At 42.0% G+C, this 13,331-nt stretch overlaps 1 protein-coding gene across 11 annotated transcripts in view; it reads left to right on the top strand.

Annotated features, from left to right (window-relative positions):
• The window catches only part of BEND7 (BEN domain containing 7), a 153,446-nt gene that overhangs the window by 17,724 nt on the left and 122,391 nt on the right, over positions 1-13,331 (top strand). For 9 of the 11 annotated variants that reach the window (XM_014584957.2, XM_027769045.1, XM_006170373.3 and 6 more), the window contains one exon: positions 12,071-12,406. In XM_014584957.2, coding sequence (XP_014440443.1) covers positions 12,082-12,406 — 325 coding nt within the window. In that variant the 5' untranslated portion in view covers positions 12,071-12,081. The remainder of the gene's footprint in view (positions 1-12,070; positions 12,407-13,331) is intronic. The other 2 variants (XM_014584955.2, XM_014584954.2) reach the window with 1 other exon arrangement.

Below are 13,331 nucleotides of genomic sequence, written 5' to 3'. Positions count from 1 at the left end.
TTTATATTTTTCCTATGAGTATTGTTAGCCTTTGAAGACTTTTGATATATGTTTCATAGACTCATGAACACAAACTCATATTCCACTTTTCCGAACTCTTAATCTATAATGTTTGTAGAACTAACAGGATTCCCTGAACCAAGTTTCCAATTTAAAAGGAAATATCCAAAGGGCTGGCAGGTGCCGTGGTGATTAATGGCACTGGATTCCCACATGGCCAACAGTGGTTTGAGTCCTGGACCTGGCAGCTTGCTTTCTCACTTTCCCTTTCTCTCTCTTGGGTCAAATCTAAAAATAATAATAATAACATAGTGGAATTGTATAAAGAAATAATTCTTTTTTAAAAAAGGAAATATCTGAGCTGAATTCTTTCTTTGGAACAGTACAACCAAGTCGGAAGTGATAGTACAGTGGTTCATTGGTCCCACTGTGTGTGCTAACATAACTGTGGTGGTTAAGGTGCTAACAGGTTCAAACAGCTTGTCATGACAGCTCCCTTGGCACCACAAAGCTCAGTGGTCTCTGAGTGGAGTCCATCCTGCCACTCAGCTGGTTAGTTGAACAGTTTACTAGAGTAGAAAACATAGACCTAGGAGCCTGATTTACCCAGTTCACATCTTTACCCTCACAGCCCGTGTCCTTCTGGGTAAATGTGTACGTCTATTTGTACCTCTTTGCTTGTTCTCAAAGTTAAATGTAGCCAGATTATGTGCCTGGGGGCCTGGTGTGTGGCAAGTGCTCCATTAATGGTAGCTTTAACAATCTTTCCCCCTCGGGACCAGCAGCTGGCGTAATGGCTATGTCGCTGGACTCCTACATAGTCGACCGTGGTTCGTGTCCTGGACGTGGTGGTTTAAACTCACGCCAGGCACGTGTGCGTGCGTGCCCAAGATCCCGAGAGGAGAATGGAGGAGAAGGGATTGCAGCATGGCCATCCCCCCTGGGGGGGTGATTTCTCGCTTTCTGTCTCTCTGTCTGTCTCTGTCTGTCTGGCGAGCACACGCACCCTCTAGCAAAAAACCTCTCAAAAAAAAAAAATCTTTCCCCTAAATACTTCCAAATTCCCTTTTAGAATACATGGCTTGTTATGAGTTTCAAGAGAAAATGTTCTAGGCATGTATTCCAGAGGTTGCAAAACATCCCACACCCCAGATGCTCCTTCCTTGACATTGTTTTGCTGCTACCTCTAGCCACCTGTTAGTCATACTTGCCCAACCGCGTTAAGATGTTTTTGTGTTCATAGCTGTTCCTACCAGTTGCCTTACACCCAGCTTTGGAATACCACAGGGAAAAGATTATAAATAATTCTTCTAGATTATTTTTTTCTTCAAAAAAGCAATACATGTTCATTTCAAAACTTGAAAAAAAAATTGCCAGAGGGTATTGGCATGTGCTAGAGGCAAGTGGTATAGAGAATGAGAAAGCACCCTCCATGGGGAATGGTCACACCACAGTCACTTCTTCACCTCTCTCTCCTTTACTGGACCTTGGGCACACATGCATAGGTGCCTGGCATGTCTTTCAAGACATTGGTTCAGGGCTTGAACCACGTGGGCAGCCATATGGGATCTAGCCACCTCATTACCATGCCACAGGTTGGCCCCATTTCAAAATCGTTTTTCAAGTTAAAGTTTATAAAGTTGAAAATAAGATATAAAGTAAAAAGTAATCACAATCACACTGTCCAGTGATAATCACCATTAACAATTCTTTTTAAAATATTAATATACATATATGTGTGTTTGTGTGTTACAAAAAATAAATATAGAATCACACTACATAATATGTTGCAACTGACTTTGTTTAACTGAATCTCCACTCGTTTCATGCCTAGGGAGCACCTAGTTTGAGCCAGCAGAGGTCAGCCCTGGTTATCTAGTAGTGAATGAGATGATCAGGATCTCAAAATTGACTCTCGTGGAATTTACAGTTTTTCTTGCACGTATTCCAAATGACTATACAGTGGCCTCCTTCACTCTTTTTTTTTTTTTTTTGGAGAGGTTTTCGCTATAGGGCACGTGCGCTCGCCAGACAGAGACAGAGAGACAGAAAGGGAAAAATCACCCCCAGGGGGGATGGTCACGCCGCAATCTCTTCTCCTCCATTCTCCTCTCGGGATCTTGGGCACACACGCACGCGCTCCCGGCGTGAGTTTTAAGCCACCGGGTCCAGGATGCAAACCACGGTCAACTATGTGGGAGCCCAGGGACATAGCCATTACGCTTAACTGCTGGTTCCCAGCCTCCTTCACAGTTTACAGATGTGTAATAATATACAGGTTGCACATCTTTTGTTGAAAAATCTGAAATCCGAAATGCTCTAAAATCCTAAACTTTTTGGGCACTGGCATGATACTACAAGTGGGAAATTCCTCACCTGACCTCATGTGACAGGATGTACTCAAAATGCTGCAATACAGAATATTGCATAAAATTACCTTTAGGCTATGTGTATAAGGTCTAGATGGAATGAAAATACATTCTGTATTTATACTTGGTTCCCATCCCCAAGATATCTCCTTACGTGTATGCAGATATTTCTAAATTCCAAAATGTTTCAAGTTCGAAACCCTTCCCAAATGTTGGTCCCAAGCATTTTAGATGGGGGTGCTCAACCTGTGCCATTATTTCATTCTACTGTTATGCCATATTTGTTTATCTAACACTCTTTTAATGTTTGGGTTGTTTCCAGTGCTTCCCTAGTAACATGATGCTGCAGTAAATATTCTTACACATATGTTATGGGTAGTTGTTGGAATATTTCTGTAAGATAAATTCTTGTAAGCGGAATTGCCAAATTCTGCTCCAAAAAAGATTTTGCCAAATTATATCCCTACCAGCATCATGTAAGAGTGACTTAAACCCTGTATACCTTCACTAAAAATGGGCCTTGTGAATTTTTAGTCTTGGCCAGATTAAAAGGCAAACACTTTTCTGTTAATTTTATTATGTTAATTAGGAAGAGATGACTTACAATATTTATTGTGTTTCTCTTGTGAATTACATGTTCATGTCCTTTGCCTATCTTTCCATTATTAGATTGTCTTCTGTATGGATTTGTAAGACTCCTTCCTTGTGTCTGAGATTTTAACTCTTTGATTTGATTATTCATGATCACTATTTGATGTGGTGGTTTCAGACTTAATCATTTGATGGATGCAGTTGCTCATTAGTGGAACACTCAGCAGCCATACTCTATTATAAAATATAACTTTGTTTTTTATAATATAAGAATATTTGGGGAAAAGATAAGTAGATAAACTCTTTGAATTAGTCTTATAGTTCTAATTGTGTCATTATCACTATCTTTTGAAAAACTTCCCTTCATTTGCTGCCATGTTCTGGATTAAGTCAAATCATCAAGGTTTTCATCTTAGCCCATCTGTTGTCCTAACTCCTGCTGAGTTACCGTATTCACCATTGCCCACTTTGGTTTTTTCTCCACCCCAAGCTCTGCTGTTTCCTCTTTTCTCTTTCCTGAAGTACTCAGAGAATCAATAGCATCTTTTTTTTTTTTTTTTTTTATTTAGGTTTTTGCCATAGGGCGCATATGCTTGCTGGACAGAGACAGAAAGAGGGAAAGTGAGAAATCACCTCCCCACTCCCTGGGGGAATGGCCACACTGCAGTCTGCTCTCTTCCACTCTTCTCTCTGGATTTTGGGCACACAGGCACACATGCCTAGCATGACCTTCAAGTCCCCAGTTTCTGGACTTGAACTGCAGTCACCCATGTGGAAATCCAGCACCTTAACTAGCCACCCACTGGCCCACTCATTAGCATCTTTTATTTAACACCCCCCCCCATCTTACTATCTTCATGAAGCTACATATAAACCTCCCAGTTTAAAATAATCTCTTCTTCTCCTTAATTCCTGAAACATTTGTCACTTACACAACTTCTAAGGCATTTATCGTATATCACCTTGGTTTCGTTTGTGTAATCATGGACACTATAAATGTATTCCTAGAAAGTGTAGCTGGCGACATTTCAAAGCCTGATTTACAAGCTCCAATCCTTGCCTCTGTGATGGCCCAACCCACTCTTCCACTGGCCCTGTACTTTTTCACCTGGCAAATGTGTCACTGTGGGTAGCCATTTTTGTTCGAGGATCTATTGGAAGCTCTATGTCTCTATGGGTGGACAGTTGTTTTAAAAATTAAATACAGAAATGACGAGACTACAGGATAATACTTGAATTTAAAAATAAATAAATAAAACAGAAGAATGTCAAAGAAAATCATTTGTTCCTTATTCTGCTCCTAAATTCACCTCCAAACTTTTCAGATATTTACTCCCCCTTGTCTTTTGCTGTTCTTTGAGAGAACCGTCCGAGAAACTGTGTGATCACCCATTTTGAACAGTTGTTGTTTCTTTTCCTGGTATTCCTTTGCTTGTTTTGGCTCTTAATACCCACTCTAAGCCCTTTTTGCCCTGTTTGCTTCGAAGGCCTGTTTTACAGTTAGGATCTATGGCTGCCTTTCTTGGTCCCTGTCCTGGTACCATGCCTCAGAGAGAGAGAGCCTTTCCTCCCACCCTGCTGCAGTTGACCGGTGCTAGTCACACCTGCCCACTTGTTAGAAGTGAGGCATTGCGATCTTTTGTGCGTTTATTTTGTCTCCCATGCTAGCCTACAGACTCATGAAAAGAGGGGCTCTAGCTTTTGTTTCTTAGTTTTCTTTTTTTAGCTACGTAGTATCTCATATATAGTAGTAGTATAATACATAATTATCGAATAGATGAACCTGACATTATCTAAATAGATATGAAAGGAACATAATTGTCTGTTATGTGTAGATTCCAAGTATAGATTGAGCTGCTTCGGTATTTGTCACCTGTAGTTTTCAGTTTAATAAGATTCCTCAAGCACTTGGCAATATAGTTGCAGTCTGGCTCCTCCTTGCTGGATTTGGTTCAGCCCATGAAGTGATTCTGTAACCACTCCTTTGCTTCTTTCCTTTTCAGTGGCATTCAGACCATGTTGCATGGAGCCCCTGGAGCTCTTGAGGTGCTCCAAGGCCTGTGTCAAGGATCTGGGTTCTGGCACACCCTTCTCAGCAGAGCTTTGCTCTTCTTTGTTTACTGGGGTTCTACTTAGGATTGCATTTGAAGAAAGGACCCACTTGGAAAGGAAAACTATTGCTCTGTTCCATAGACTATTGCTTTTCAGACCATTTTTTGCTGAATTAGAGTCACTGATTTCTCGTAAGCATGGCCGCCTTCCCCAGGGCTACCAGTTAAAACCTTGATGATACCGTGTGTTCATGGGGGTCTGGAGTGAGGGAGGCCTCCTCAGATCTTCCCTTACCACACCTCCTCCTAGATCCACTTCAGGTTCCTGTTCCAACTCACTGGAGGGGCCCTTCCTCTACCCTCCTGTGCTCCCTCCCTGCTGTCACTTAGCAGACTGGAGTGCAGGCTTTCCTGCTACATGGCTCCATACCAGCCTCTACTAGCTTTTGAGAGGAAATACTTTATCCATATTGTATAATCTTGGTCATCTTATTACTTCTCACTGATAAACTCAATTTTGTTCTCTTTATTTAAACATGCTGTTACCTGAAAAACGCAAGGAGTTTTAAAGCATTTTTTAGGAAGTATATTCACAGTGTTGTGCAACCTCACCACTATCCGGTTTCAGAACTTTTTTTTATCATCCCAAAGAGAGAAGCATTCTTATTGTCACCTCTTCCTCAGGTGCTTCTGCATTCCATTTCTATTATTTATGAACTGGAAGGGTCAGCTCTTTAAGACCATCTGTTGCCCTCTGACCTCCTGCCTGGAAGCTACATTTTCAATTCATTTTTTTTCTTGTTGATAAAGATGAGTGCCCTTTACATAATACCTTACAGTTTATTTGAAGATAATTAAGTGACCCGATAGTCATTTATTTCTTAGTAAAGGAACCCAATTCCTTTAACCTTTCATTGTTCCTTTGTTCTTTTTTATTGCCTTTTTCATTAGCTCTTTAAGTTCTTCAAAGGATTCTTTTTTTTTAAAGTTTATTTTCTGTGGGGTAGAGGGGACATTCGTAACAGAGTCTCACACTGCAGCCCACCCCCAGTCTCAGTTAGTCTGAAACAGGCTCACACTGCAGCCCACCCCCAGTCTCAGTTAGTGTGAAACAGGCTCACACTGCGGCCCACCCCCAGTCTCAGTTACAGGCCCACCCCGCCGCCCCCCCCCACTCTCAGTTAGTGTGAAACAGGCTCACACTGCGGCCCACCCCCAGTCTCAGTTAGTGTGAAACAGGATCACACTGCGGCCCACCCCCAGTCTCAGTTAGTCTGAAACACAGGCTCACACTGCGACCCACCCCCAGTCTCAGTTAGTCTGAAACAGGGTCACACTGCAGCCCACCCCCAGTCTCAGTTGGTCTGAAACACAGGCTCACACTGCAACCCGCCCCCAGTCTCAGTTGGTCTGAAACAGGGTCACACTGCAGCCCACCCCCCGTCTCAGTGTAAAACACAAGCTCACACTGCAGCCCACCCCCAGTCTCAGTTGGTCTGAAACACAGGCTCACACTTGCACGCCCAGCATGCTCAGGGAAATCCTGGGAAGGAAACCCAGCACCTTTCCCATCTGAGTTCGGTTGTGTTACTGCTGCACCACCACCTGGCCCTGGCCTCTTTAAAATAGACAAAACTGAGTATGATAGAGGAAGTCTTCCCAGTACTGTATCCCATTCTTCAAGATTCCATCAGTCCATTCTGCTACAGAAAGTCACCAAACGGGCCGACAGGTGGCATGGTAGTTAAGGCACTGGACTCCCCCATGGCTGACCATGATTCGAGTCCCAGACCTGGTGGCTTGCTTTCTCACTTTCCCTCTCTCTCTCTCTTTGTCTCTAGTCAAATTGAAAATAATAATAATAAATTAATATTATAATTGTTTTTAAAAGTCGCCGGGGCCAGCAGGTGACGTGGTGGTTGAGGCACTGGCCACTTGCACGTGGCCGACCACAGTTCGAATCCTAGACCCAGTGGCCCTCCTCCTCTGTCTCTCTCTTTGTCTCTCTAGTCAAATTAAATGCGTGAATAAATTAAATCTTTAAATTAAAAGAAGAAACGTTACCAAGCACAGCCCCTCTGGGCAATGGATTTGATATTGCACTGGGAGAGTAAGCTGTCCCTTCTGACCAAGGTGATTGTTGCTTGCCTCAGGATCGGGAAGGATTCAGGAAGAGATAGGCTTGACTTGCTTTAACCAGCTTGAAAGTAAATGAGGTAATATTTCTTTTAATATTTAATTGAACATTTCATGCTTTCTCTATGCCCAATTAATAGATCTGGTATCTCCCTATAGGGTGTCCTCTTCCCTCTAATTTGCTGGTGACCCTGAGGGACTTACTGGGTCTAGAGGGACCAGCCTACTAACAGAGTAGTTCTGGGTTCTGCTTTGTCACCTACTGTACGTAAACACAGCTACATTTCCACTTGCCTTCTTATCTAAATTTTCTTCATCCAGACTAGGTGCATTTTCTTCACCCACCATATTCCAACTCTCCTGGAGCCTTATTTTTTTAATTCTCTGGCTGATGTTAGTATCCCTTTATTCACCCAGGCTGGAAGTCTCCTTCACTCGCTCTGTTCTCACATCCTATTCATCACTAAGCCCATTTGATCACACTTCTTTTTGTTTCTTCCTTGGGAGATAAAGACAGAGAGCACCCCCAGTAGGGTCCTGACAGTACAACTCACCCCCAGCCTCAGCCAGTCCAGATCATAGGCACACGTGTGCCCGCATACTCAGGGACGTTTCTGAATGCAGACTGGGCACCTTCCCATGTGGGTCAGCCTTGCAGAGCACCACGTTCACTGCCACACCCTCATCCTGCCCCTCGATTACATTTCTCTCCATCTTCGCTCGCCATTCCCACCCCTCAACTACTGATACAAACCGTCGTCCTTCACCTAGTTTTTAGCACTTCTTTTCTAACTGGTGTTCTCCATCCATACCAGTTTCCCCATAGACTGGCCAGGATTATTTTTCTGTAGGACACACCTATCCTTAGATTAAACGAGATCATTTAAAATGATCAAGCACAATAATCCATTGTCTTCGGTGTAAACTTCTCTTTCAACCTGACACATAAGGCCCTTAGTGGGATGGCCTCACTGTACTTGCTAACTTCATTGCCTGACTCGTTTCCTGTGAATCTTCCATTTGTACAAAGGCACACAGAACTTGGGCCACTCGGGAAGAGGAGTGGGAGGTGGTTCAGCTCTGTGAGCTTCTTCCTGAGGTGGCATAAGTGATATTTTGGGGAGCCAGAAGAAAGCCAGATCTACCCCATCCAGCCCCCTGAAGAAGGGAGAATGAGTTAACTTTTATGTAGGCTGCAGAGAAATGTAGGATCCCCAGGGAAGAACTAGATTTTAGCTCTCTCCAGGGAGCAGGAAGTACCATTGCAAGTAGGAGGTCAGCAGCTGACTGGAGTTCCAGGACATGATGAAAAGAGGTAGGGGTCAGTAGGCTGAGGGAAATCAGAACCACAACTGACTTGTTTTCAGAGCAACAAATCAGTGTAAAAGGACTTGAGTGAAAGATGTTGAGATTTGGAGGGGAGGGGCATCTTTCAGTTAGTCCCTGATGATACTCATTTCTTTGGTGCCTATGAGGTGCTTGATAAATGCTTATTAAGTAATTTGTTTCTGGTGTTTTTTCACTCTTTCTATTAATATAGTTTGTTTACTGCCTTAACGTTACCTTTAATTCCCCTGGACTTCATTATATTTCTGATAAGCCATTTATTTCAATTACTTTAAAAAAGTGTATGGGATGCCTCCTATACATAAACACTAGTTCATTTGTAGGTTTAAAAATATGGTAACTGTTCTTGGTGTGTGTTTTTATAAGAAGGCACATATAGATAGGACTATGAGGACTAGGTACAGCCTACTCCTGTGTGTCTGTGTTATCTTTTTTTTAATAATAATTATTTATTTTTTCATTCATTTATTATTTTATTTTGACCAGAGAGAGACAGAGAGAGAGAAAGATCGAGAAAGCAAGCTGCCAGGTCCGGGACTCAATCCATGGTCAGCCATGTGGGAATGTCCAGCACCTTAACCAGCACGCCACCTGCTGGTCCCCTGTGTGTTATCTTGTTAATTCTGTCACGATGATCTCTGAATAATCGTATTCTGTATAGTATCCCCACTGCTGGCCAAGTGAGTCTCTATATGGAAACTTCTGAGTTGCCCTCATACTTATTACATCATGCATACTTTCTTTATATAAAGAAAAGACTGCAGTAGTGTCTTGAAATTTCATGAGAGGTAGAGTTCAGCCTGCAATCTTTTATAGACCTTGTCCAGGGAGTTTAGTTACTAAACTTTCCGTTAAGGTGGTTTTACCAATAAGTTAGCCACATGGCATGAATCCATTATACTAAGATTTCTTATTAAAAAAAAAAATTGGAGAGGGGGAACCAGCAGGTGGCATGGTGGTTAAGGGCTCTGGAATCCCACATGGCTGACCGTGGTTTGAGTCCCGGACCTGGCGGCTTGCTTTCTCACTTTTTCTCTCTCTCTCTCGTGCGCACGTGCTCTCGCTCTCGCTCTCATGCTGTCCCTCTCTAGTCAAAATGTAAAAATAAGTAAATAAATAAAGTTAAATAAAATTAATCTTAAAAAATAGTTTTTTAAAAATTTTCCAGAAAGCATGTGCACTTGCCAGAGAGACACAGAGACAGAGAGAGAAGGAGAGAGAAAGTAACCCCCAGTGGGGCATGGTCACACTGCCATCCTTTTTCCATGTCTCCTCTGTGCTGAGATTTTGGGGCACACATACGCATGTGCGAGATAGCACAAAATACCTAGGTTATTGTGCAAGTACCAGTTCCACAGAGAAATCTGGCTTGTTAGTGCATCGAAACATTTATTATATAAATGCCCATATTTATTTGCAGGAACTATGTTCTTGCAAATAATATTTTCTTTTTTTTTTCTCATAGTTTAAATTTCAAGCACTTAATAGAGTAACTGACTACATGAGTGTATATACGTACCCTGGCCTAAGAATTTTATTTTAACACCTAGGTTAGAGAAAAAAAAAAAACACTTTATCTTTGTGAGAATACTGGCTGTTACATAGGTTAAGAAGGTAGCATATTTGAAAGAGCTCGTAATCAGTATCAGTTGCCTCTAATATATTAGTGCCAGACTAATCATATATATCTATACAAATTGTGTAGTCATCTTTGAGTAATATTTTTGAATTCTCCAGTCCAGAGTAGAGATATCTTAGTTTAAAAAAAAAAAAATCTCTCGAAGGAAAAAGTATTTTCACAAAGAGGCCCAGCCATGGTAGTGCAGCAGCTGCACACGGTTCTGGAGTGCTGGACACACTGGGAGATTAGGGTTAGATTCCCAGGTCCGCCTGTACGTGCCATGCATGCTTGGATGCTCATGATCCTGACTGGCTGTGGAGGCTGGGGAGGAATGTAGTGTGAGACTTTGTTAAGGGTACTTGTCTGTCTGTCTCTTTCTCTGTCTCCTGTCTCTCTCTCTCATTAAAAAGTTAATTAACTTAGGGGCTGGCAGGTGGCATGGTGATTAGGGTGGCTGGACTCCCACAGGGCTAACTGTGGTTCAATTCCCAGACCTGACAGCTTCCCCTCTCACTTTCCTTCTCTCTCTGGTCAACTTCAAAAGAAATAAAATAAAAATAATTGCAATGAATAAGATTAAATAAAATAATAAAAAATATTTTAAAAATTGAATTAATTCAAAAAAGGATCCTAAAAAGAAGTCTATGTAAAAATTCTGGAGATTGGCTGCCCACAATTGTGAATGTACTCAACTCTTCTGAACTGGACATTTAAAAATGGCTAAGATGATAAGTTTTATGTTATGTGGGTTTTATATATTGATTTTTTTTTTTTGGCTACAATTAAAAAAAAGTCAATGTAGGTGAGTGTTTAGAAATATTGTTCCTTTTTTTTTTTTTTTTGGAGAAGTTTTCGTTACAGGGCACATGCACTCACCAGAAAGACAGAGAGAGACAGAAAGCGAGAAATCGCCCCCTTTGGGATGGCCACGCCACAATCCCTTCTCCTCCATCCTCCTCTCAGAATCCTGGGCATGTACACACACATGCCCAGCATGAGTTTGAGCCACCAAGTCCAGGACTCAAACCACATTAGACTACATTGGAGTACAGAAACATAGCCATTACACCAACTGCTGGGCCCCAAAATAGTCTGTTGCTTTCACATGTAGTTACAGAGTTGGCACTATGGGGGACTTGGCAATGGGTATGATTCTGGGCTGGCCCAGGGTGTGGCTTTGGTCAGAGGGGAGGTCAGAGGGGCAAGCCTGTACGTCTGCCTTTCTGGTACTTGTACAGCAAGTACTGGGGAGGGCAGGGACCCCTTGGCATCCATGGACTGATGTCATGTGAGTCAGGGCCTAGAAAGACGAAGCCTCCTCACTTGCTACACTGACACTCAGCACATTGCTGTCTCCTGTGTTACCACCCTGAAGGCAGTATCTTCACCAATAGTTTGTCACCCAAGAGAATAGCCTTTATTAACAGTGCCGCTGACGTGCCACACATCCCGTTCTCTAATCCCCCTGCATCCCAGCAAATCCCATGCACTATGAATTCTTCCTTGGCCTGGCACCTGACCATGGAGGAATAGACACCTGCCTGGCCTGATGTCCATAACAAGTGGATGGAGCAGCTCGGATCAGAGCAGAGAAGTTCCTCCCTGCGGTCCTATCCTTGGTCTTCTGTCTTAACCCATTTCCTTATGACACCCCTACTCAGAAAATGCCTCCAAGGAGGGGATATACAGCTTGTCCCCAATAACACACACTCGGGAAACCTCTTTCATCATAAGAGAACTTAGCCAGGAAAAGATTAAAATAAGACGTTCCAGGAATACACTGGTTTCCTCAGACCATAGCTCGTTTTCCTGCCCTTAATTTCTATTGATTACGTACATTTACGGAATCAGTAATCTCTCCTATGTCCAAGGAACGATTCTTTGCTTTTTTGGTAGCAGAACTATTTTTTCCTTTTGCTAATTTACAGCACTAACTCTGGCTCTATTTCCATTAGGAGATGAAAGCATGGAAATTAAAAAACAAATCACAGGAATGAGGAGATTATTGAATGACAGCACTGGGAGGATATATCAGCGTGTTGGCAAAGAAGGAGAAAAGTTAAAAGAAGAGCCCCAGGATTTGGATTTAGTCTGGCCTCAGCGATTGAACTCCTCTACAGAGGCCCCCCAGAGCCTCCATCCTTCACGTGGTGCATGGAATGAGCTACCACCCCAAAGCGGGCAGTTCTCAGGGCAATATGGCACTCGTTCTAGAACCTTCCAGAGTCAGCCCCACACCGCTGCGAACACCAATGGTATGGCTGTCACCAGACATTCAGAATGCACTCATGGTTTGTCCTGATTTGTTTATTTCTAAATATTCAGCATGTTCTTTTGAGTTCAGTTTATTAAACCCTCCATTAATCTCTTGCCTTCGCTGAGTTGTTTTAAAAGTCAGAGAAGATATAGAGGAAAAAATTGAAGAAGAGTATAATAATAAAACAAAATTCAAAATCGGGAAAGATGAGGAAGTTGAGGCTATCATTTGCCAGTATGCAGACATTATTGTACTGTCATAAAAGACTAGACATTAGGGCAGAAAGAGCTTCCCTTTATAATGAAAAGAAACTTCCTAGTCATATGCTGTATTATTAATAGATCCCCCTGCTTACCCCTTCACTTTTCTTCGTCATAAAAGGAGTCTTTTTTAAAAGGAGAGCTGATAACCTAACATCCCACAGGACACCCTGACTTTAACCTTCTATTCCAGGCTTCACTATCCTTGAAAAATATCCCTTTAATATGGAAGTTCTTTAATTAAAATGTCCTAATTTATAATTCAAAAAAAATCAAATGACAGGTTTTTTTTTTTCACAAAGCTTAAAGGAAAAAAAAATGATGTTTTTTTCTGGTTATATTATTTTTCCATCCAGTGACATTAATTTTTTTCTATAAAATATATATATACATATGCAGGACCTACCGTTTTCACAAGGAGAACAAGGAAGAATAAGGCATTTTCAACTTCCTTAGAAAGTTAAGGATTTTTTAAAATTTATTTTCTTTTAATAATATCCTTCAAGAAGAAAACTATTTTGATTTTCTTTTTTAACACAGTTCACACTAACCAGTTCAGAGGCATGAAAAACAACCCTGAGACAGCCAGGGACCCCCAGCACAGTGTGGCTGTCTTCTCTTCCTCTCAATATTACATAAGCCAGTGTCAGGTTCCATGCTGGCGTGCTTCCAGGTTAGAAGGAGATGGCTTTTTAAGAA

This window comes from Tupaia chinensis, unplaced genomic scaffold (genome assembly GCF_000334495.1).
Source record: "Tupaia chinensis unplaced genomic scaffold, TupChi_1.0 Scaffold148242_1, whole genome shotgun sequence".
In the NCBI taxonomy this organism is placed as follows: domain Eukaryota; kingdom Metazoa; phylum Chordata; class Mammalia; order Scandentia; family Tupaiidae; genus Tupaia; species Tupaia belangeri.
This window is presented reverse-complemented; position numbering and strand designations above follow the sequence as displayed.